At 44.7% G+C, this 26,237-nt stretch overlaps 1 protein-coding gene across 1 annotated transcript in view; it reads left to right on the forward strand.

The window, feature by feature from the left end:
* Positions 1–26,237, forward strand: part of PPM1H (protein phosphatase, Mg2+/Mn2+ dependent, 1H) — a gene marked incomplete at its 5' end in the record, with an annotated part of 306,969 nt that overhangs the window by 193,953 nt on the left and 86,779 nt on the right. The window contains one exon of the mRNA XM_010841630.1: positions 13,859–13,943. Coding sequence (XP_010839932.1) covers positions 13,859–13,943 — 85 coding nt within the window. The remainder of the gene's footprint in view (positions 1–13,858; positions 13,944–26,237) is intronic.

Here is a 26,237-nt window from a genome sequence, read left to right on the forward strand (position 1 = left end):
TCAGTATTTGAAATAGCTCAACTGGAGTTCCATCACCTCCACTAGCTTTGTTCGTAGTGATGCTTTCTAAGGCCCACTTGACTTCACATTCCAGGATATCTAGCTCTAGGTAAGTGATCACACCATTGTGATTATCTGGGTTGTGAAGATCTTTTTTGTACAGTTCTTCTGTGTATTCTTGCCACCTCTTCTTAATATCTTCTGGTTCTGTTAGGTCCATACCATTTCTGTCCTTTATCGAGCCCATCTTTGCATGAAATGTTCCCTTGGTATCTCTAATTTTCTTGAAGAGATCTCTAGTCTTTCCCATTCTGTTGTTTTCCTCTATTTCTTTGCATTGATCACTGAGGAAGGCTTTCTTATCTCTCCTTGCTATTCTTTGGAACTCTGCATTCAAATGGGTATATCTTTCCTTTTCTCCTTTGCTTTTTGCTTCTCTTCTTTTCACAGCTATTTGTAAGGCCTCCCCAGACAGCCATTTTGCTTTTTTGCATTTCTTTTCCATGGGGATGGTCTTGATCCCTGTCTCCTATACAACATCACGAACCTCAGTCCATAGTTCATCAGGCACTCTATCTATCAGATCTAGTCCCTTAAATCTATTTCTCACTACCACTGTATAATCATAAGGGATTTGATTTAGGTCATACCTGAATGGTCTAGTGGTTTTCCCTACTTTCTTCAATTTAAGTCTGAATTTGGCAATAAGGAGTTCATGATCTGAGCCACAGTCAGCTCCTGGTCTTGTTTTTGCTGACTGTATAGAGCTTCTCCATCTTTGGCTGCAAAGAATATAATCAATCTGATTTCGGTGTTGACCATCTGGTGATGTCCATGTGTAGAGTCTTCTCTTGTGTTGTTGGAAGAGGGTGTTTGCTATGACCAGTGCATTTTCTTGGCAAAACTCTATTAGTCTTTGCCCTGCTTCATTCCATATTGTAAGGCCAAATTTGCCTGCTACTCCAGGTGTTTCTTGACTTCCTGCTTTTGCATTCGAGTCCCCTATAATGAAAAGGACATCTTTTGGGGGTGTTAATTCTAAAAGGTCTTGTAGGTCTTCATAGAACCGTTCAACTTCAGCTTCTTCAGTGTTACTGGTTTGGGCATAGACTTGGATTACTGTGATATTGATATTACTGTGATATATATATATATATATGTATATATTTATAAATGGAGATTTATATATGGAGATTTTTACATGTATATTATATATAATCTACATCTATAACTATAAACCTGTATATCAATATATAAGGGATACATCCATCCTAAGTCACTTCAGTCGTGTCTGACTCTTTTTGCGACCCCATGTACTATAGCCCACCAGGTTCCTTTGTCCTTGAGACTCTCCAGGCAAGAATACTGGACGGGGTTGCCATTTCCTGCTCCAGGGGATCTTCCTGACCCAGGGATCAAACTTGCATCTCTTATGTCTCCTGCATTGGCAGGCAAGTAGGCTGGCTTTTTCCCACCAGCGCCACCTGGGATACATAAATATGTTCATTTTCCCCCAGTCTTTGTGCCGCTTGAACAAAACCTTCTATTGAAGCTGAAAAGCTATAGTATCATTATTATCCTTGTACCATATTTACACCTATTTGCAAAATCATTTGATTATGAATTTTAGGATGTTTTTGGTCTTAAGGCCAAAGGTTTTGCCTTGAGGAGGCCGGAGGGCTGAAAGGTGTTTCTCTGAAGTGCGTAGAGCAGAGCAGGGGCTCTTAGGCTTCCTGAGGCTCACAGGAAGGAAGTGCCAGCTGGAGTTCTCCTGCGTTTACCCTCCACCATTCTCCAGACTTCCTCTTCCTCCTAAAACTTCAGTGTGTTGCTCCTTGGCTTGACTCTGAAGCTTTCTGGAGAGCTGTAACTAATGGTGTAAGAGCTGTTTGGGGTACCAAGGCAGCATCATCTCATTTCAGTGAACAAAAGGCTGGAAAGGCAGGTATGTGCATAAGCCTCTGCTATTTAAACCCAATAGCATCCCAGAGCGAGGGGACACTTTCTGAAACTCTCCATGAGGGTGTTCTACATAGTGAGAAAGCTCCAGAGGGTGTGTGCTTAGTCTCTCAGTCATGTCCGACTCTTTGTGACCTCATGGAGTGTGGCCCACCAGGCTCCTCTGTCCATGGGATTCTCCAGGCAAGAATACTGGAGTGGGTTGCCATTCCTTTCTCCGGGGGATCTTCCCAACCCAGAGATTGATCCTGGGTCTCCTGTATTGCAAGCAGATTCTTTACGGTCTGAGCCACACAGTGAGAAAGATCCAGAGTGTAGCTATGGACATAAACTATAGCACTTTGTCCACAACACTCACCAGTATATGTTGAGTGCTGCCTGTCCTGGAAGGAGGAAGATGTCTTCTGAGCAATAGAAAGTATAACTGGCTGTTTGCTCCCTCCTACTCCACTGACTCCCAGCAGTGATCTATAAGAAGTGCCTCTCCCATCCCTCAATCACATCTAGACCCCTGGGTGGCTGCCTCAGCCTTGAACTCTGGCAGTTGTGTGGTGGTGGGCAGCCTGCAGGCAACGGATACAGTCATTGGAAGCAGAGGGGGGTGTTTTGTTTTCACTTTATCCAAGTGTCACTGATTTAACACATTGAAAATGTGTCAGTTGCTGCTGAAAAATAACAGTATACATTTCTACAGGGATTATACTGTCAGTGCCCAAGAGGTACAGTTTCAAGTTCATAGGTCCTCAGAGAAATGAGTGTATTGGACTAGTCCAGAATGCCCAGGCTTTGGGGGAGAAGGAAGATTGCCACTGTCCAGACCCTTCTATATGACTAAAAGGAATGGACTCTAACCATCCAGAGGAGGGCTAGCGAATCCCTCAGGTCACTCTGTTCATCTCTCACTCAGAACGTCTTTCCGTCGTTTTCATTTGTGAGCATGTTCGGCAGTTCTGAACCTACTTCTGTGGGTCTCTTCTTATAACAAGTGATGGGGAGAGGTACAGCCGTTTTTGGCCTTCACCACTTCTCATTTTTTATAACAAAATTCTGTCGCTGGATTCTCAGCAGCTCCTGATGCAGTTACAGGAGTCTTTTGTAGTCACGACTGAGCTCCGAGAGATGCTTGGGTCCCAGAAGAATTCTTTGGACACTCAATGCTTGGGTCACACAGGGTTCGTGAAGACTGGTAGTGTAACAAAGATGAGTCAGCAGTCAAGAGGATTCTTGGTGAATATTCTTTTGTGAATATACAGCCAGATCTGAGCAAATAAATTCCTCTTCAAAATGTGCAGAAGGAATGTAACATGATTCCTGTGAGTCAGATGATACAAAGATGTCTAAAGGAAAATTAACTTTCCCGCTTCCATACCTTTCCCCCTACTCATTCAAAGATAATTTATGTCATCAGACAGCCAGGTGGCCAGTTAGAAACAGCGAAGGCGTATTCAGTCATGGTGATAGTGCAGCCAAGAGGTGAAGAGGAAAGCAAAGTGTTCTTTCTCCCCACAAGGGCCCCGGTCAGGGTCAGGCAATGATGGACAGCATACGCAGCAGGGCAGAAGGAATCTGAAGAGCCGCGCCTCTGGAGCAGGGGATGGGGGTGGGGGTGACAGGTAGGTGATGGAGAAGGGGAAGGAGTGGAAAAGTACTGGGAGGAGAGAAGTGTCTGAGCCAAGACTCCTGGTAGACATGCCTAGGCTGGGAAGGCAGGAAAGTGTGTAAATGTGTAAAAGGGAGGGAGACGGGAGGGAGCCCTGGCCTGCAGCTCCCTGCAGAGCCTGGCCGGGCACCAGGGGTGAGGAGGGCAGCTTCTCCACAGGTCTGCTCAGCAGAGCCTGAAGGAGCACACAGAAGATTTTGGCCTGGAACTAGATGCCTCGTGTACTTCCCCCGGGGCTCAGTGGTGAAAGAATCCACCTGCAATGCAGGAGATGCAGTTTTGATCCCTGGATCAGGAAGATATCCCCTGGCTGAGGGCATGGCAGCCCACTCTAGTATTCTCGCCTGGAGAATCCCATGGACAGAGGAGCCTGGGGGGCTACAGTCCATGAGGTCCCAGAGTTGGACACGACTGAAGCAGCTGAGCACACAGGCACATATAGGGAGTACCTATATATAGTTTTTGTTTTTATAAAAATGGGATTATTCCACATACTACTCTGAAAAGTGCTTTTCTTCCTTAATAATACCTCTTGGATACCTCCAGGTCAGAGAACAGACTTTTATTTTAAGTGGCTGTTTAATATCATACTGATTACATACCAATCCATTCAACAGTTCCCCTCTTGGGAGACATTCAGAGCGTTTCCAGTCTTTGCACAAGTGATGTCAAAGATGTATTGTTGACTCGAACTGACCCTTTTATTTCTTTAGGATATATTCCGCACAGTAGGACAGCTGAACCTTTTTTATGTAGTTATAGTTTTTTAAATTTTTATTTAGTTCTGGCTGTGCTGGGTCTTTGTTGCTGTGCTCGGGCTTTCTCTAGTTGTCACAAGTGGGGGCCACTCTTCGTTTGGTGTGCAGGCTGCTCGTAGAGACGGCTCCTCTTGTTGCGGAGCACGGGCTCTAGGGTACATGGGCTCACTAGTTGTAGCTCATGGGCTCAGTAGCTGTGGTGTGGAAGCTTAGTTGCCCCACAGCATGTAGGAACTTTCCAGACCAGGGATTGAACCTGGGTCCCCTGTATTGGCAGGCAGATTCTCAACCACTGGATCACCAGGGAAGTCCCAGTTACAGTTTTAAGATGTTTAAAAAGTATAATTCATGTTCTCTTTAATTATGAGAATGATTTTTCCCCTCACCCTATGAGAGCTATTATGTGTTGTTAGTTTTTTCAATAAATGTTTGCCAGTCTGATGTAAAAGATCATATTCCTTTTGCTCTAATTTGCCTTTTCCTGGACTCGTGAGGTAGAGCTTCTTTCTCTGTGCGTACTGAATATTTGCATTTTCCCTTCTGTCTGTTGTTTAATTGCCACTTCTGTCCTTTTTTTCCTTTGTGTGTTTGCTGGATGCCTTTAGAGAGTATCCCTCCTGCTCTGAGACGGGTTTAATGGGAGTTAGTGTGATCTCCTTAAGAGAAAGTGTAAAATTGAGAGAATATCTGAAATGAGCAGCATGTTTGGCCCTTTATTTTTCTCTTGACCAGTTTACACTTTGACCAGCTTGGGGGGAAAAAGTAAATCTTTTTTACTCTAAATTGTGACACCAGAGGATACAAGTAGCGGAATTTTCTAGGACTTATTCTCTGAACTCAAATTTCTCATCAGTTAGGAATAAATTGCCCATGTTCCCTTATGTGGCTAATATGGTAGGCGGGAACACAGTTAACTATCAGTGTCTTTGCTTTACCTTCTTTTCTCCCATCCTTGCAGTTAACTCACAAAAACACATTAAACCTTATCATTCACCATGTTACAAATACTGCCCCATCTATTTTACTGGATAATAAATTAAAGCATGTATATTTCAGTTAGTCTCTGTAAATGAAAGGCTGGCCTTAACTTTGCAGAATATGCTTAGGAACCGTGCCCTCTGTATGGTATGGGATACCAGCTGGCAAGTGGTTGCCAATTGACTAAATCACCCAACCCCCGGTGACTTCCTCACCTGGTCTGTCACCAAACACTGAGTGGGTGAAGGAAATGTCATCCTGACTACAGTCATCCACAGGTCTAGACCTGAGGCCCCAGAAGAGAGGTCAGGGCATATGCCTAACTCTCCTTGGCACTCATTGCTGCTATAGATTTTTTTCTCCCCTTGAGTAAAAACATTTGGTAAAATAATGAAGTAGAAGGTATGAAGTCTGTAGGACCCTAGCATGAGAGAATGCAGCTTTAAAGGCATGTCTCTATTGTTTGTTTAGGACAGGCTTTGTCAGCCTTCACATGCACTCTGTTCCCTTTGAAACTTCTTCCCTCTCACTACCCTGCTCCAGATTGGAGACCTGCTCTCTGACAAATTGATCCCAAGATCAGAGGCATGAAAGAGAGATCAAAGGAAGCCAGGAATCACATAAGAGCATTGTGGTACAGGGACTGGAGAGTTTGGCTATCAGACACGCTGTCATTCTTTAATCCGTGGATGTCTCACGAAGGAAGAACTTGATAGTTCAAACAAAACTGAAGAATGCTCTGTACAGAGATGGATTTAGATACAGTGATCTACTTATGAGCATAATTAGGTAGGATTACCCCACCAGTGAACATTGGAGTTGAATGCTGACACCTCATCATGTATGAATTTGAAATGAAAAAAAAACAGAATAAGCCTAGTGATGGCTGCATTCTGTCTCCTCTGCCCACCAAGAGCAGGGCCCCTGTTCATTTTCTCCTTAGCTTTTGTTGTTGTTGTTGTTGTTAACTTTATTATTTTATTATTATTATTATTATTTTTTACTTTACAATATTGTATTGGTTTTGCCATACATCAACATGCATCTGCCACGGGTGTACACATGTTCCCCATCCTGAACCCCACTCCCACCTCCCTACCCATACCATCCCTCTGGGTCATCCTAGTGCACCAGCCCCAAGCTTCCTGTATCCTGCATCGAGCTTTTGAGTCACTTTTCAGTGGTGCTTCAGCCAGAACAACATCCTTTTAGGTCCACTGTCTTTTCATAAAACCAGTGGGAAGGCTTATGGATTTTTGAGGACTCAGATTATAGAAAATTAGGCAATTATAAGTCACATTATTAAGAAAAGTCTTATTTGAGACCGTCACTTCTGGACACGTCTGTTCATCCATCTAAGTCCAGCTCGCTCGTATCTATTTAGTCACTTATCCCTCCAGCAAATAGTTATTACGTGTCTGTCACAGACCAGGCTCTGAATGCTGGATCTTCAGAGACCAGGGCTTAGGTTCTGCCCAGAAGATGCCCTCAGGTAGTTAGGGACAGTCACAGAGGTCATCCATCACAGAGAGCCAGGTAAGGGCAATACCAGGTACATGACACCATAGGGTCACAGAGAAGAGGCAATGAAAGTAGACTGGAAGGATATGCTCCTAGGCTGGGTCTCAGAGAGGAGTCGGTTAGCCAGATGAATGGAGACGTAGTGGGAAAGGAATAGCAAGTGTGAGGCTAAAACCAGAAACAGAGGCAAAACCCAGGTAATGAAAGAGTTTGGAAATGCTGGGAAAGCAGGATGTGATGCTTTAAAATGATCTTGGTGACCCTGGGGAGCAGGGTTCAGAGGAGGGCAGAACTGAGAGCTCCTGAGTCAGGTGGATAAGCTCTGATGGGGCCTGAACCCAGACAGTAACAGAGGAAACCAAGGCAGGGGGCAGCTCCGCCTGCTGTTGAGGGGTTGGGCGCTACAGGATCGCTGCCTGTCTGGATATACAGGGTGAGAAGGGGTCCAAGGCTAAGACGGCTTCAGCAATGGGCCCCTGGGTGGAAAGGGTTGCTGTTCCCTGAATCTGGGAATGCCGGAAGGACGATTTTGGGGATGTGCTGAGGGGAGGATCATCAAGTCTGAAACATGCCGAGTCCGAGACACCAGTGAGTACCTGAGTGAATGTTTGCCAGCTGTTGGCTGTTCCAGGCTGGAGCACGGCAGAGATGTGTGGGCTGGAAAGGATATTTGGAGTCATCGGCATATGCCATTGTTAAAGCTAATGATTCATTCAGTAAAGGGCACCGAGTCAGGATCAGCTTCATGGGGGTGTGACCTATGCAGTCACAGGACCCCATACTCAGAAGGGCCCCCATATTTGGCTTCATGCTCTGTTGTCACAGTCTTTAAATTCTCATTAATTTTTTAACATGAAAAAATAATTTATTTTTTTAATAACTATGTGTTATTTTTTTGACTTGAATTTGAGCAAGCTCCGGGAGTTGGTGATAGACAGGGAAGCCTGGCATGTTGCATTCCATGGGGTCACAAAGAGTGGGACACGACTGAGCGCCTTCACTTTCACTTTTCACTTTCATGCATTGGAGAAGGAAATGGCAACCCACTCCAGTGTTCCTGCCTGGAGAATCCCAGGGACGGAGGAGCCTGGTGGCTGCCATCTATGGGGTCGCACAGAGTCAGACATGACTGAAGCGACTTAGCAGCAGCAGCAGCCGCATTTTTATTTGGCCCAGGACCTTGGGAATTCTGTAGCCAGCACTGCTCATGACTGCCTGGCTCCGTGCACAGTAGTGAGGCCATAGTGTGAGCAGCACAGACATGGTTCTTGCCTTAGGAGCTTATGGGCTGGCTCGGCAGGTAGACAGTTAAGGAAGGAATAACAAAACAAAATGTGTTATGTATTAGAAGGAGCACCAGGCTAATGGAACTCGGAGGAGAGGCCTCTAAACCAAAGCTTGGGGGTTAAGAAGGTGGAAAGTGAGTGCCCAGGCAGAGAGGCAGAAAGACAGAGTGGCAGTTCACAACCACACAGGAGGTAGAGAGGAGTCTGAGAGGGGAGTATCCTGGGAGGCCAGAGGGCAACCAGGAAGGAGGAGTGTCCCGGAAGTCAGGGTCAGGAAGGACCCACAGATGCTGCCTGGTGAGTGGGGAATGAAGTCATGCCCAGTAAGTTCAGCAGCAAAGAGGCTACTTAGAGACTCATGAGGGTAGTCAGGTATAGAGAGGGGCAAGGCATGAGTTTACCTGTTTTTAAGGGATCAGTAGGAGATGTGGGTGGAGAGACCTTGAATGTAGATTCTGTGTGTCATTTTTTGTGTGTTTGGCTTAAATCTCCTGTAGAAGATTACAATTTTTAAACATCCTCATTATTTAATTTTAAGATTCTTTAACAGATCACAGCAAAGCTCATTATAAAACTGTTGCAGTGTCTTCAAAGACTTGATAAAATACACAGAATTGCTCCTTTTGTTTTCTATATTTCCATTAGTTGCAGAAGGAGTGGGGTTAAGATGACGTTTGTTTCCCTTCTCCTTTGTTTTTTTTTTTAACTTTTATTTTATTTTTAAACTTTACAATATTGTATTAGTTTTGCCAAATATCGAAATGAATCCGCCACAGGTATAACCTTTGTACGGATCTGCATCTCCATGTGTAACTGACACACCAGGGGCTCAGTTGTGTGCTGTAATGTCTTATTCAAGAAGATATTAAAGGAAAATAAAAAACAAACAACGTGTAAACCTTGGTTTCCCAAGAAAGGAAAAAGATGCTGGAAGTGGGTTTCACATGAGCAGAGTAATATTTGTTTGGTTTTGGTTTCAATTTTGTTTGAATTTAATCACAAAGTGTTTTGAGCATGGTTTTGAACCATGAACAGAGAGCCAGTAGAGGGAGAGGTTGGGAACACAGAGGGAATTACTGATGTAAGGCAGGCCCCGGGGTTGGGAGTGATGGGTGGACTCACCTAATCAGCAGGAGGAGAAGGAAAGATGGCAGAGGGAGCAGATGTCCAAGTGAAGTCCCCTCTCAGTGCGGTGACATCCGCCCACTTTCCTTGTGTAAGCAAACACCTGCTGCCTCCTCGTTCTGTTCTCTTCCTCCCTCAGATTCAAGGCGAAGCTCCTCCTAAGTTCTCTCATCCATTGTTTTCTTTTTTTCTAATTGGAGTTTCGTTGCTTTACAGTGTTGTTTAGTATCTGCTGTACAACGAAGTGAATCAGCTATAAGTATACATTCATCTCTTCTCTCTTGGACCTCACTCCCACTCCCCCATCACACTCCCCTTTGTCATTGTTGTCCAGTCATTCAGTCGTGTCTGACTCTTTGCGACTTCATGGACTGCAGCATACCAGGCTTCCTTGTCCTTCACTATCTCCCTGAGTTTGCTCAAACTCATGTCCATTGAGTCTGTGATGCCATCCAACTATCTCATCCTCTGTTGTCCCCTTCTCCTCCTGCCTTCAATCATTCTCAGCATCAGGGTCTTTTCTAATGAGTCAGCTCTTCACATCAGGTGGCCAAAGTATTGGAGTTTCAGCTTCAACATCAGTCCTTCCAATGAATATTCAGAGCTGATTTCCATTAGGATGAACTGGTTTGATCTCCTTGCAGTCCAAGGGACTCTCAAGAGTCTTCTCCAACACCACAATTCAAAAGCATCAATTCTTCGGTGCTCAGTTTTCTTTATGGTCCAGCTCTCACATCCACACATGACTACTGGAAAGACCATAGCTTTCATTAGACGGACCTTTGTTGGCCAGGTAATGTCTCTGCTTTTTAATACACTATTTGTCATAGCTTTTCTTCCAAGGAGCAAGAGTCTTTTCATTTCATGGCTGCAGTCACCATCTGCAGTGATTTTGGAGTCCCCCAAAATAAAGTTCGTCTCTGTTTCCAGTGTTTTCCCATTTATTTGCCATGAAGTGATGGGACTGGATGCCATGATCTTCATTTTTTGAATGTTGAGCTTTAAGCCAGTTTTTTCACACTCTTCTTTCACTTTCATCAAGAGGCTCTTTAGTTCCTCTTGTCTTTTTGCCATAAGGGTGGTGTCATCTGCATATCTGAGGTTGTTGATGTTTCTCCTGGCAATCTTGATTCCCTGGGTCCCACTCCCTAGGTCGTCACAGAACACCGAGCTGAGCTGCCTGTGCTATATAGCACGTTCCTGCCAGCTGTCTATCTTATGCGTGGCAGTGTCTATGTGTCAAACCCAGTCTCCCAATTCATGCCCCCCCTCTCCCCAGGTCGATACATCTGTCCTCTGTGTCTCTGGCTCTGTTCCTGCCCTGCAAACGTGTTCATCTCTACCATTTTCTAGATTCCACATATATGCATTACCAAATGGTATTTTTTTCTCTTTCTGACATACATCACTCTGTACGAAAGACTCTGAGTCCACACACATCTCTACAGGTGACCCAACTTCCTTCCTTTCTATGGCTGAGTAATATTCCACTGTATATATGCACCACATCTTCTTTATCCACTCATCTCTCATCTGTTCTTATATTCAATTAATATTCATGGGGCTCCTGCTAGGTGACAGGCACGATGTCAAGCATTTGGAATATAATAGAACCAAATGGAGCAGGCCCCCCTCCTGACACTTAGGTCCTGGAGGAGGCTCTTCCACGTCTGGTTAGACATTTGTTGGCTCCTCCCCACAGGCCACACTGAATGACACCCCAGCCTCCACTTTCTCTGCCTTCCTCCTCTTCCTCATTGTCTTTTACTTCCCTCCCGGCTATCCACCTGTCTAGTCTGAGCCTGGAAGCTGGAATTCAGGGGCTGTGTAGGAAAAGGGAAAGAAAAGAGTTAAGACTAGCTTCCAGGAAAAATTTGGGAACAGAAGATTGCCGTGGGAATTTGCTGCCGAATGCCTTTTGCTCTAGTCCCTCATGTTCTCAGAGCCCTTCTTGCTACTTCAAGATTAGGCCCTGTACTGCTTTTCTAGATTCCACATGTGTGCAATGTACAATATTTATTTCTCTCTTTCCGATGTACTTCGCCATGTACAGATGAAGCTATTTGCAAACCAGAAATAGAGAGACAGATGTAGAGAACAAAAGAATGGACACCAAGGCGGGTAGGGGGCGGGTGAGATGAATTGGGAGATTAGGAGACTGACATATATACGCTACTATGTATAAAATAGACAGCTAATGAGAACCTTCTGTGTAGGACAGGGAAAAGAAAGTACAATCTGTTTAGAGGACATATATTAACCTTAAAAATGCATTCCAATATACATTAGGTACAGACAAATACTGTTTGATTTCACTTATATGAGATGAAATTCAAAGTCAGAAAGTTCATTGGTAGATGCCACGGGAATGGTGGGGTGGAGGTGGGTGGGAAGGGGCAATGGGGAATCAGTGTTTAATGGGGCAGAGTTTCAGTTTAGAAAGGTGAAAAATTCAGGAGAGGGATAAGGCTGAGAGTTGCACAATAATGTGAATATACTTAGTGCCGCCGAACTGTACAGTCAAATAGTTAAAATAGTGTGTTTTATATTATGTGACTTTTACCACAATAAGAAAAAAAAAAATATTAGGCCCTATCCTTGACATTCCTGACCCCTTATTTCAAGTTCTCCAAGTTTCTCCATCCTCTATCAAAACTCCTCCTCTCTCATTACAGTTATTCTCAGCTGTTAAGTAGGACAAAGACAATTTCAATTAACTCACACTGATTTGTGAATGGTTGGTATCACCTTTCTTGAGGTAGGGGGAGGTGGTTGCATTTTACAAGTGACTCTGGGTTTATAGCAAGGAATCTTTACTCTGTCCTATTTTTTGGCAGCATAATAAAATAAGTGAAGTGTGTATTTCAGCATGAGGCATCCTCTCCCCAGGGTCAGTCTCCCCAAACTTCTCCATTTCCTTACCACTTCCACCATTTTCCTCCTGGATCCATAAATTCTCTAACACCCCCAAGATTTTTGTCGTCACCTCCTCCTTTGCCTGCCCCCCTATGACAGAGCAACTGGGCACAGGTGGTGAGGGGGAGGGGGAGGGCAGCTGCAGCCCTTAATAGGGATTGTTTCCAAGTCAGGGACTGCCTGCCTCTGCAGCGGGAGTAAGGGGTGCCAGGGGCTTGTTGGCACAAAGAATGCAGCCTCCCCGTGTCAACGAGACATCCACCTGGAGCTGAGCTCATTGATGGCATTCCCCATGCCTGTGGGCTTTCACAGAGAAGTGTGTTGGGTCAGCAGGTCTCTGGCTCCCTGATACTGGGGAGCTTTGGAGTTCAAATAGAATGCAGTTCCCCCAGCCACTTGCTTTTGTTGTAGAAATGGCAGCCTTCCACCACAGCGGATCGATATTTGGGAAGTAAGTGCTGCAGGGACTACTGCAGAACAAGGCCTGAGCACAGGAGGCTCCACTGGAAGAGCTTAGGGAAAGTTGCTATCGATCGATCCTGTATCCTCTCCTTTAGATGTCAGCTTTGGGGAGATCTGTTTTCTCAAAAGTCCTGGAGTCAGCAGTAGCTCTTGGGCACATTTTTGGGAGTTTGTGAATTTCCTGAACTTTGAGATGACAGTGGTTTTCCCTGGACCCAAGATGTTACCCTAGAAACTCAGGAGTCTAGGTCAGCTGCTCTCAGATTTTAATGTGCCTCCAAATCCCCTGGGAATCTTATGACACTGCAGATTCCAGTATAGGAAGTCTGCGGGGAACCTGAGAGTCTGCACTTCTAACTAGCTCTCAGGTGAGGCCCGTGCTGCTGGTCCGCAGATACTTTAAGTAACGAACACTTGGAACTGCCCTGTTGACTACTTCAAGCACTAGCCCACTTGTGACTGCTTAACTTAAAGCTAAATTAATTACAGTGAAATAAAATGAAATATTCAGTTTCTCAGTTTGCACTGCATGCGTGCATGCTAAGTCGCTTCAGTCATGTCCAACTCTTTGCAATTCTATGGACTATATAGCCCGCCAGGCTCCTCTGTCCGTGGGGATTCTCCAGGCAAGAATACTGGAGTGGATTGCCATGCTCTCCTTCAGGCGATCTTCCTGACCCAGGGGCCAAACCCACGTTTCTTATGTTTCCTGCATTGGGAGATGGGTTCTTTACCACTAGCGCCACCTGGGAAGCCCCTCAGCTTGCACTGACCATGATTCAAATGCTCAGTACCCACATGGTACTGCACAGTCCAAGTACCCATCTTGGACTGCACAGATTAAGGCACACATTTTAAGGATCATAGGAAGTTCTCTTGGAGGGCACTAGCCTAGAGTGAGCCTCTGTGCATCATTCATTGATCCATCCATTTATTCATTGAGCATCTGTCATATGCCAAATGGTATGCTTGGTGCTGGGCATTAAACTAGCAGAAAAGAGAATGTCGTGCTCTTAGAGATACCTACAGTATGGTGAGGGCTCCAGAGTTGGTTACACTGAGCTTTGCTGTGCAGGTTGGAGGAACAAAGGTCCCCTGAGAGTTTCATGTGTATTCTGAACCAAGCTGTGGAGTCATCTCAAAATCATAGTGCTTATGAGATTGGCTGCTGACATGCCTTTTCACCCTTTCAGGGCCATAATCATCAGAAATGGAGAAATCATCCCCATGTCTTCGGAGTTCACCCCTGAGACCGAGCGCCAGCGACTGCAGTACCTGGTAAGTGCCGCGTGGGTCTGGCAGAGTGCCGTGGCATCGGGGATGGCGTCAGAGCTGTTTTGGAGGAACACATTGCTATTGACATGGGAGCAGACCCACAGCAGTAAAATGGCATATGGCATTAACTCCCCCCACCCCACACACACCTCCTGGATCACACATCCTGGCTCCGTGTGTGATGATACATTCCACCTCTGTGAATTTATTATGGTGGCTGGTTTTCTCCCATCTGTGACCAATCAAAGACATAGCATGCTCTGTTTCTTTTAATGATTTGGTACGTACAACATGAAGCATGGTATTAAAGAATGTGGATACCTTGTCCCCTGGCCTGCCACCCACTTTAACTCAAAGGGTACAGATGAGTGTTAATCTCATATGAGGAAGAGGCAGCCCCAGAAACCCAATGACACCCCATGACTTCATGCTCCAATACAAAGTCTCAGGGTCCCTTCAGGAGAAACGCAGGTGTCCGAAAATCTGTGTCTAACCTGAAAATAGATTCCCCACGTAGATCCCACTCTTTGGAGCAAAATTATGAGCGGGTTCTAGGAGGGCCGTTTGGTTTTTCAGATCTTGAGAATTTTTGCTTCATTGAAGATTTGAGTTTTCTGGAAAACAGAGTAAATGTCCTGCCCTCATATCCCAGCCATAGGGCATTAGGCTTATGATCTCAGTCCCATGATGATGGTCATGATCCAGGACGGCTTTGCAGTGGGCATCTTGGGGACCAACTGCAAATATAGTCTGTGGATGATATATTTTCTTGCCAATTGGCTTTCTTTTTAGCTAAAAGGCTAAGGTAGTGACCTTCTGCTCTTAGAAAAGAATTGATGCAGCCTACTCTGAAAGGAACTCATTTATGTCTCTTAATTCTGGCACATGGGAATAAGGTCAGGACTTGATGACTTTGGTTGACTTAGCAAGAAGCTGTGTGAAAGTGAGAATCGCTCAGTCGTGTCTGACTCTTTGCAACCCCATGGACTGTAGCCTGCCAGGCTCCTCTGTTCACGGAATTCTCCAGGCAAGAATACTGGAGTGGGTTGCCATTCCCGTCTCCAGGGGATCCTCCTGATTCAAGGATTGAACCTGGGTCTCCTGCATTGCAGGCAGATTCTTTACCATCTGAGCCACCAGGGAAGCCCAAGACGCTGTGTAGACGCCCAAGAAGCCCAAGCTTCCCTCAGTTCCCATGACTGTGTTGTGTTGGTTTTACTCAATAGCTGAGCTCTGTTGATTTGGGTGGTTAACCTGGTCCACAAGACAGTAGGAATCTAAAGCCGAAGTAAAAGCTTTTCTTCATTCTTTTACTATTATTTTTGAACCCATCTGTTGCTGTTTACAAGCTAATAAACTTGAATCTTTCTGGGCAACCCAGATGTTAGAGCGCTTCACTTTGTCTGTCTGTCTTGGCAGGGGGAAGGGACCAGCAGCAGGATCTCACCCTGGCCCCATCCTCACTCACCTGCTGGGTGGCTGTGTTGCTGTGAGGGTCCTTCCAAGTAGAGTTCACAACAGCCAGCCTCCCTGCCACCTGCCTGGCTCTCTCCAGCCCATCTTCCACAAAGCCTCCAACATGATCTTCACACTTCACACTTCTTTCCCTGAAACCCTTTGGCTCCTCACAGGGTACAAACGGCAGACTCAAAATCGGGTGTCCCACCCACCTCTCCAGCATCATCTCACCATTGCCCCCACCTCTGACAGGGTATGCTGTGGGCTGTGGCCATGGAGAACCATCTTCCATTTCCAAGACACACCGTGATCTCTCCGACCTCTGTGCCTTTGGAAATAAGCTCTGCCTGGATAGCCCTTCCCCGCTTCTCTACCAGGAAAACTCCTCCTTATTTTTTGAGACCCCAGAATAAATGGCACTTCCTCCAGGACGCGTCACCTCCCCCTCTCGGGGGGCCAGTCCCCAGTGCATGCCTCGCGCTGCGTGGAAGCCCGTAGTGTGGTTGTCACCGTGCGGTATTTTATTGTTTATTCCGTATTCTGTCTCCCCTCTTCCAGACTGAGCCTTTGGGAGGCAGGCCCCTTACCTTAGGCATCTTACCTTGTTGTTACCTAACACAGAGCTGATATTGATCAGGATTTGTTGACTGAAGCGTTCATATTGATGTCTGGATCATTATCCAAGCACCAAGCACTCCCCACCCTCCCCCAACACCCCTCACAGCAGGCAGTGTGCCTTCGTGCCCCCCTGCCCCACCAAGCCCCACCCTGTCCTCACCACCTCCGTGCTTCTTAGTAAAAACCATTTCCTGTTTTCCTGCTGAAGGCGATGAGTAAGAGCAGATTCACTTATGTATTTTGAAATACTTTCACCTTTTTTTGCGTGGCAAAAAATGGTACCAAGAGCTTAAAACATTAACTTTTCTGGAGGGAGGGGAGTGCTGACCTTGTTCAGAGTGGGATTCCAGTGTCAGTGGTCTACCTTGGGACGGTTGGAATAAGATGTGTGTGACTTCAGGCTCAGCCCGGTCACGTGACTGTCTGTGATTTCTAGAATGTCCTTCACTGGTCCCCAGTTTCATTGTCGGGAATGGGCACAGAGAACACCAGGAGGCGGGTGTGAGGATGAAATGAAATAATAAATGCAGAAGTTTTCGTGGCACATGGTTCTCATCTGCTTACTGTTGGGTGAATCAAAGTCTTGCCACTTCAGATTCTACTGGCCTGTAAACCACAGTGATACTGCCCCTTTATTTTTATTTAAGAATCACTCCTAATGTTCCCAGAAGTAATGTGTAATTGGGTATCACTCTTGCATAAACAGTGGACACTCTTAGCCCACAGAACTGAGTCTAATATCTGAATTTCTAAGGGTGAGAATACGGTCTCCATTCTTTTTCATCCTAGCTGCTAAACCATACAGGCTTCTCTACATGGAAATTACACCTAAAACTTGTCTTCCCAGACAATGGGCGTGTACATGACCAAAACATAAAATATCCTGGTTGCCCAACTTCGTGTTCTGTCAGGAGTCTAGGAATGTGTGCTTTGAAATGAACAAATCCATGAATAATATTCACATGGTCTGTGATGCAAATCTTTGTGGTGAAGCATTTGAGAGAACTAGGGGGCTAGTAGTGTAAAATAAACTTGTGGTCAAATCTTTACCATATTTTAGAGAATTGGGAGGTTTATAGCATAAAATCTTGAAAATACTATCAATTGTGAGAAGAAAACACAAGTGTGATGTGGACTTCTCTCAGCCCAGCCCGGGCAAGTGCTGTGTGACCTTGGGTTTCTCACACAATGTCGCTGAGTCTCCCTTTCTCCTGAGTGAAATGGGTAGGAATACTTCCCTTGAAATATCCATCCCATGTCCTGAGATCACAATAAAAAGTCATCTCAAGGGCCTTCCCTGTTGGCTGAGTGGTGAAGAACCCGCCTGCCAATGCAGGAGACCCAGGTTTGACCCCTGATCCGGGAAGATCCCACATGCTGTGGAGCAACTAAGTCCCTGCACACGACTGTTTGTGCTCTAGAGCCCAGGAGCCTCAACTACTGAGCCCACTCGCCACGACTACAGAAGTGCCCACGCCCTACAGCCCATGCTCCACAGTGAGAGAAGCCGCCACAGTGAGAAGCCCGAAACTAGAGAGTAGCACAGCGCCTAGAGCGTGGTCCCTGCTCTCCGCAACTAGAGAAGCACCCACACAGCAGCAAAGTCCTACCATGGCCAAAAATAAAGCAAATATAGAAAATTATTTTAAAAAGCCATCTCATGATAATACAAAATACAATATATACATTATAATTTCAGGTTACAATCTAATCCTACCAGTTTATTTTGGGGAACATCAGTTGGCTTGAACTAATTGTAAAACATTTTAATGCAGTGAGAGCTGTTGTATCCTTTACATGATCTAAACGAGTTAGTATGTTGCTGGAAAGTTTACAATGTATTCCTTATTCTTAGGTCAAATCAAATTTTATTGTCATTATGTCTAAAGAAACATTTATGAGAGAATCTCGAAAACTTCTAGGTCCCTTGAGACTTGGTTTGAGCAGATGACTGCAGTCCCAGGGCTGTTTGACTTGCAGAACTGGTTAATGATTTTCTTGGGGGTGGGGAGAGTTCAGAGCCCTTCGTGCATGAACTGTTTTGATCCACGTCGAACAGAAATGTTCTTGGTATGCACAGTCCAGACGTCAGGGGTTATGGAACTGGAAGCAGATTACAAGATGATGGATGTGGCAGGCATGTTAATTTTGTTTGGTCTTGCATCACGACCTCAGAGGCCCCTTCATATAGCTCTCCGGGTAACATGAACTTTATTCCGTAGATTCTTAGGCTGGGTGATTAATCAAGCAGGCTTGAGGGTTTGACGTGTTCACATGGAATGTGGCAGGTGTGCGAGGGAGGGGGTCAGGCACCATGCACTTCTGCCCCCCAGCAGCCGGGGAGAGTTGATGATCATAGTCACAAATAAGCCTTGCTCTTTTCTCACTGGGCTTTTTTTTTTTTTTCATTTTTTTTTTAATGTTTCCAGGGTGATTGAAATAAAATATTTTACGGGGTCCACCAAGCTGGACAGAATGTTCTGGTGGAGTCAGGACCCACATCGGAGGGAAAGCAGTCTGGTTTATGGGCATTTCTCAGCAGAGTCTACTGCTCTGATGCTGTAGTCTCCAGGAAATCACCCCACTCTTGCTTCAGGTGACAGCCAGAAACAGATCTCCCTCTACGGGGGACCTCTACAGCCCTGAGGTGTGAGACTAACGGCTTCCCCTCCATTCTGCCGAGATGGAACTCTGATGTGATTACATTAAGATGTGCTGGTATCATCAGACCTCCCAATAATGTACGTCTGTCCTTGTAGATAATCCAAGTCGGCAGCTGTTTATCATCAAGGGCAATGTGCAGAGGAGATGAAAGTGGGTTTCAGATGCACATTGGGCGCACACAGTGCAGCATTATCTTCGGTGATTGCTGACGGGGTCCTTGGACCTGCCCCCAGCTGTGTATACCGAGTCTGATTCGATTTGCCTGCCATTTTCCCTAGTACTGAACTGGGAAAGGTCTCAAGGGGACAGCACTGTGCCTCTTAGTTCTCTGGGATTTTTCACACTCAAGAAGTAGATTGCTTAAGCTTGTGCCTGCTTTTAAGACAAGAGGCTATAATTAGAAAGGTCAAGTGCACTAGTGAGTAAAAATGGCTGTCCCACCACCTCCACATGGCCCTTAACCTTGAGTTCGTGTATGCTCAGTCCGACTCTTTGCGACCCCATGGACTGTAGCCCACCAGGCTCCTCTGTCTGTGGAATTTCCCAGGCAAGAACACTGGAGTGGGTTTCCATTGCCTTCTCCGGGGGATCTTCCTGATCCAGGGATCAAATCCACGTCTCCTGCATTGGTAGGCAGAGTCTTTATCACTGAGCCATCTGGGAAGCCCCATTAACCATGAGAGCAAGGTATAAAGCTGGGAGCCTGGCTGCAGTCACAGTGAGAGAACTTACCTCCATTTCGCTTTGCCTGATGTCTGAGTCAGGGACAGACGCACTCCAACCCCTTCTCTCGCCCCATCTAACCCCCCTTTTGCAAAACTACATATGTTTCAAAATCTTGAATTAAAAAAAAAAAACAATGGCAGGCTAAAGTGGTTGACATTTTTCATATTTACTATAGGTTCCATTGATCACATAGGCATCATGAAGAAGCCAGAATTTTAGAGCATGAAACTGACACCACCCAGGGCTGCAAAGGCAGAATTTATATTCAGCTGCCCTTGGAGCACAGCTTGGCTTCAGGGAAGACTCTGAAGACATTAACCATGATAATTGAAGCTCACCACTTCTAGAGCCAGATTTTTTTAATTAATATAAATGGATGTCTGTTTTTTTCTAGGTTAGGACAGGTCAGAGACTCGGTGTGGAGGCATTCTGAATCTACTATGCATATCTAAGAAATGAATCCCACACGCTGAGCAAAATCATCATGAGAATGAGTTCCTACATTTTCTTCTTTAAAAAAAAAATCCATCTTGCTACATATACATAATCTTTAGCCTCTTTAGTCCTTGTCCCCTGAAATATTCTGAATAAAAACTTGGGCACATGATTCCAATATATATTACGTTCAGACAACACTGTTTGATTCCACTTATACACGGTACCTAGGATAGTCAAGTTCACAGTGTCAGAATGTACATTGGTAGATGCCGGGGAGGGGAGGGGGAATGGGGGATTAGTGTTTAATAGGGACAGAGTTTCAGTTTGGGAAGGTGAAAATTTGGGAAAATGGGCGATGGTGAGACTTGCCCCATAATGTGAATGAATTTAGTGCCACTGAACTGTATAGTTAAATGTGGTTAAAATAGTGTGTTTTATATGTTGTGACTTTTACCACAATAAAAACATATGGATAAAAAAAAGTTGGTCACTGAAAGCCAGAGCCATCTGCCCATGAGGTCCTTAAGAATTGATCTTAGTGTAAGGAAGCAAGATAATGTCATACATCCTTCAAGTACATTAAAGTTAAATATGCTTTGAGAAAGGTAGATAGGATTCAGTGAGGTTTATTAGGGCAAAACCGTAACTGTCTATAAAATGTGTTCTGTGCTTCAGTTGCTTTATCTGTGAAATAGGACAATTGCAGGACCCTCACAGGATAGGGGTGAGGATTAATAAGTTAATATTTGTAGTGCTTTCAGGAGGACCTAGATCAGAGACAAAATAAAATTTCTTAGTTTTTAAATGTAACTATATAAAGAACTTTTTCATGGCCCCCCTGCCATTGGGACTACTGTGGTCTTTTATAATTTCTCAATTCTATTTGCTTATGCAAAGGGAAGGGAATTGGCTTCCCTGGTGGCTCAGACGCATCTGCCTGCAATGTGGGAGACTCGTTTGATCCCTACATCGGGAAGATCCCCTGGAGAAGGAAATGACAACCCACTCCAGTACTCTTGCCTGGAAAATCCTATGGACGGAGGAGCCTGGTAGGCTACAGCCCGTGGAGTCACAAAGAGTTGAACACAACTGAGCGACTTCACTTTCCTTTTCTTTTTTGCTGACATGAGTTGTTCCCCCTACAAGTGAATGCCTTTCCACAGAATTTTACTTGGGAATAAAAAGCAGTAGGCATATGAATATGGAAACCTTGTGTGTTTTATTTAAATGAGCACTTTCACCCCTTATTCTATTCTTTAAACTGTTGTGGAATTGACAAATCTAGGCAATTTTGTTTAATATCTCTATTTGTATTCCAGTTTCCATGTGGCTCTTTTATCATAAGATCTCAGTTTTACAATTTTAAAGTTGATTTGGGGGAATGCTACTTCTCTGTGGCTGATGAGTGTAGTCCCATGTCGAGATTTAAATGTGAACCTTCCTTGACATCCACATAAACCAGGCATAATTTTATTTAATATCCAGTTCTGTAACAGCTTATATATACAAGCTTGGTTTTTGCTACTTTGAGATTTTAAGGACAAATTAAGACAGAATTCTTTATGAAAGACTCCAATCCATACATATTTAGGTCTCAGTCATTTCACATTTTCCTTCATTTTTTTTTTAACCTGAGGTAGAATATTCTCCTCTTGCATTGTACATCAGGTAGGCAGCCTTGGCTCTGGAATGGTCATCTCCTTTGACCATTTGTGTGACTGTTAGTGATCACTTGGGCTTGGCCAGCATCATTTTTTAATTTTTAAAAATCTGTTTATTTATTTGGCTGTGTCAAGTCTTAGTTGCTTCATGGCATGCGGGTTCTTAGTTCCCCAACTGGGTATTAAACCTGTGTCCCCCACACTGCAAGGCAGATTCCTAACCACTGGACCACCAGGGAAGTCCTTTGGCTGACATTATTCATTTCATTTGTGACCTAGACTTCCTATATGGATAAATCATCCTGAAATTTAAAGGCTTCCCATACTCCTCTTGTATAATATGACAGGAGTTTTTCCCCTAGAAAAAAGAGCTAGAAAGAGGAGATATTATTCAGTTTTTTAAGGTTTATGTTGAACACTGAAAATCCTCATTTCGATAACTTGCTTTCACATACTGAAGGGTCTAGAATATTTAAGAAGTTAATTCATATGGTGTTTTTCTAGTTAGAGGAGTTTACATTCCTGTCCTGGAATGCGCCTTCTCATTTCACACATGAGTGTTTATACGTTCCATATTCTGCTGATGGGAGTGGAAGTTGGAACAACTCCTTTGAAAAAGGATTTGGCCCAGCAATTCCACCCCTTGTTGTGTACCTAACAAAGTGTGTACCACTGTTTACACCAAAAGATGAGACTGTGCATAGCAGCACTGTTTGTAAGAGCCCAAGTTGGAAACTCTCCAAATGCCCACGGAGAGTAGAATGGATAAATAAACTTTGCACAGTCACAGGATGGAGTGAACAAGCTATAACTACATGCAGCAACAAGGATAAATCTTTGCAGACTCAACTTCCAACCTATAGGATTCCATAGGACAGATAGAAACAGGCAAACACAGCTGTAAAGTCTGGGGCTAGTGCTTCCCTTGGGAGAAGCAGCAGGATTTGAACAGGGTCCTGACACTAGCATGCTGGTAAATGTTCAGTTGCTTAATCTGGATGCCAGCCACGTGGTGTGTTTGATTTGTGAAAATTCACCCACCTGTACGCACATGTTCAGAGCACCGTACCATTTGTATATTTCTTTGAAAAGTTGGGTTTTTTAAAAGTGCTTTGGATTCATTTACTCTGATGTTGGGAAAGATTAAGGGCAAGGGGAGAAAGGGGCGACAGAGGATAAGGTGGTTGGATGGCATCACCGACTCAATGGTCATGAGTTTGAGCAAGCTCTGGGAGACCGTGAAGGACAAGGAAGCCTGGCGTGCTGCAGCCATGGGGTCACAAAGAGTCGGACAGCAAGTGTGTATCACCCTTTGCAGGAGAGGACCTCCTGCAAGAGCTCACGGCCAAGCAGCAGGACAGGTTTTCCAGGAAGCCACACTTCTGCCTCCTGTCTGTCCCACACTGTTCTCTCCTAAGAGCCGCTCCAGGAGCCCCTGCTGCTTCCCACCTCCTTGCGTCCCGCTGCACTTGCCCCAAAGCCCTTACCTGACTAGCTCTTCAGACACTTTTCTGCCAGAGGAAAGCATAGGCAGAACGCTGACATAAATTGCAGCGGTATTTTTTCAAATCTATCTGCTAGAGTAATGGAAACAAAAGCAAAGATGAACAAATGAGACCTAATTAAACTTAAAAGCTTTTTCACAGCAAAGGAAACCATAAACAAAATGAAAAGACAACCTACAGGGTGAAAGAAAATATTGGCAAATGATATGACCGACAAGGACTTAATTTCTAAAATATGCAAACAGCTTACACAGCTCAGTATCAAGAAAACAAAACAACCCAATCAAGAAAAGGGCAGAAGACCTAAACAGACATTTTTTTCAGAGAAGGCCTGCAGATGGCCAACAGGCACATGAAAAACTGCTCAACATCACTCATCATCAGGGAAATGCAGATCAGAACTACAATGAGGTATCACCTTATTCCAGTGAGAATGGCGCTCATTAAAACAGCTACAAATAATAAATGCTGGAGAGGGTGTGGAGAAAGGGGGACCCTTCCACACTGTTGGTGGGAGTGTAAATTCATGCAGTCATTATGGAGAACAGTGTGGAAGTTCCTTAAAAAACTAAAAATAGAGTTATCATATGATCCAGCAACCCCACTCCTGGGAAAATATCTGGAAAAGACAAAAGCTCTAATTCAAAAAGATGCATGCACCCTAGTGTTCGTAGCAGCATTATTTTAGTAGCAAGATGTGGAGACAACCTCAATGTCCACTGACATGAATGGATAAAGATGTGGTGCATATGTGTGTATATATATGTACATACACGCACACAACACACACACACGATGGAATATTAGTCATTAAAAAGAATGAAGTAATGCTATTTGCAGCAACATGGATGGACCTAAAGATTATCCTACTGGCTGAAGTAAACCAGACAGAAAGACAGATATCATATGATGCCACTCATATACGGAATCTCAAACATGATACAAACTTATTTACAAAACAGAAATAGATTCACGGATAGAAAACAAATGTATGGTTACCAAAGGGGAAGTGGAGGTGGGGGAGAGGGATAAATCACAAATTTGAGATTAACTTGTGTATATACTGTGTGCATGCTAAGTAGCTTTTGTCATGTCTGACTCTGTGTGACCCTATGGACTGTAGCCTGCTAGGCTTCTCAGTCCATGTTCTCTAGGCAAGAATACCGGAGTCGGTTGCCATGCCCTCCTCCAAGGGGATCTTCCTGACCCAGGGATTGAACCTGAGTCTCTTATGTCTCCTGCATTGGCGGGCAGGTTCCTTACCACTAGCACCACCTGGGAACCCCGTATATACACTCTATGTGTGAAATTAACAGTGAAGTCCTGCTATATGTATAGCACAGGAACTATATTCAGTATTTTGTAATAACCTATAATGGAAAAGAATCTGAAAAAATACATACACACATAACTGAATCACTTTGCTAAGACACTGTAAAGTGACTATACATCCATTAAAAAAATTTTTTTTAATTAAAAAAATTTTAAATAATGAACTTTTCAGATTTTCTCTGACCCTGCCCAGTGACCCCACTCTTTGTTCCTTACTCTTGAAGATAGTTCCATTCCCACCTATAAGCCTCCCTCATTCTCCCCCGCTAGTGCATGAGCTCTGAGCAGAGGGGTCTCTTTTTTTAAATTCTTTGAATCCCCAACCCCTGGTACCCATACCTGCTGCTGCTGTTAAATTGCCTCAGTTGTGTCCGACTCTGTGCGAGCCCATAGATGGAAGCCCACCAGGCTCCCCTGTCCCTGGGATTCTCCAGGCAAGAACACTGGAGTGGGTTGCCATTTCCTTCTCCAATGCATGAGAGTGAAAAGTGAAAGTGAAGTCTCTCAGTCGTGTTCGACTCTTCCCGACCCCATGGACTGCATGCAGCCCACCAGGCTCCTCCATCCGTGGGATTTTCCAGGCAAGAGTACTGGAGTGGGGTGCCATTGCCTTCTCCGACCCATACCTGCAGGAGCTTATATATTAATTGCATGAATTCCATTGGCTGGATACCCCCCAAACCTGGCACAGTCCCCCTTATTGACTCTCACTATTCACTGGCAAGCTGATCACAAAGTGGCAGAAGGAAAATTTATTAAAAGAAGGAAACATTTTGTGTTCCTCAGCAGCAGTTTTTAGTAACCTGAGGAACTACTGTCTCAGTGTCTGCAGGAGGCCTGGTGCTCAGCCTCCTCCAGGACCCAGTATGTACATATCCCTCCCTGGGATCTGGATTCCTTTTTCCACTCCCTGTTTTCTCCCTGCCATGCCAGGATGCTCAGAGCTCTCCCCCATCCCAGGATGGTGGGGCTCAGGTCCAGGTGCTCTGGAGCAAGACAGACCTGGGTTCAGGGATGCACTCTGCTCTAGTGAGACTTTCTGGAATGTTCCAGAAGGCCTCTCTTCTTCAGGTTGTCCCCTCCTGTTACGGCTCAGTCCCTCTGTGACTCGGAGACTGTCACTGAGATGGGATGGCTGTGTTTCTTCACAGGACTGTGCTCACCGGGCTCCTCTTCCCTTGATGCTGGTTTCTGCCCAGGACCAGAGAGGAGAGCAGCCAGAAGATGCTTGATCCTCCTGCCCCATCTCTGTAGCCTGCCATTTCTTGGCACAGTGATTACTCCAGCATCCTCTCCCTAGAGAAACTTCTTGTTTCTGGCCAGACACAACCATGTCTGGAAATGGATTCTCATTAAGTGGCAAGGATATGTTCTAGTCTCTTTTTTTTTTTATTTTTTAAGCAAACCTGCACTCTCTAGAGTCCTTAAAAGGCTCTCGGCCACCTGCCTGTGGTTTTGCCAGGGCAGTGGTTACCAAGCCTTTTCCCCCAGGTGCCATTTATGGTACACAGCCGAGCTCCAAATGTACCTCCACCCCCTCACTTTAGTTAGAAGCATTCAGTTATGCTTCCTTGAAGGAGAGCCTCAAAATTTAGGATAAATAGAGGTACAAAAAGAAGTCTATTGGGTTTTGTTTTTGTTTTTGTTTTTTTTAACATGGGGCAGGCTAGCACAATTGAAATTGGATTTTAGTGTAAAATATGTTTGTAGGTTTCTAGTCGGCATGCTTATTAGGAGGAGGAGAGGCAACATATTTAGATATCCTTAGGACTGTGGAATATCATGAAGTTTTCAATGGTATAACTGTATCCACATTCTTGAGAATTTACAGGAAGGTATCTATGAAATTGTTAAATAAAAATGTTCTAAATCCAAAATATGTAATGTGCATCCAA

This window comes from Bison bison, unplaced genomic scaffold (assembly GCF_000754665.1).
Source record: "Bison bison bison isolate TAMUID 2011002044 unplaced genomic scaffold, Bison_UMD1.0 scf7180017864163, whole genome shotgun sequence".
NCBI classification, from domain to species: domain Eukaryota; kingdom Metazoa; phylum Chordata; class Mammalia; order Artiodactyla; family Bovidae; genus Bison; species Bison bison.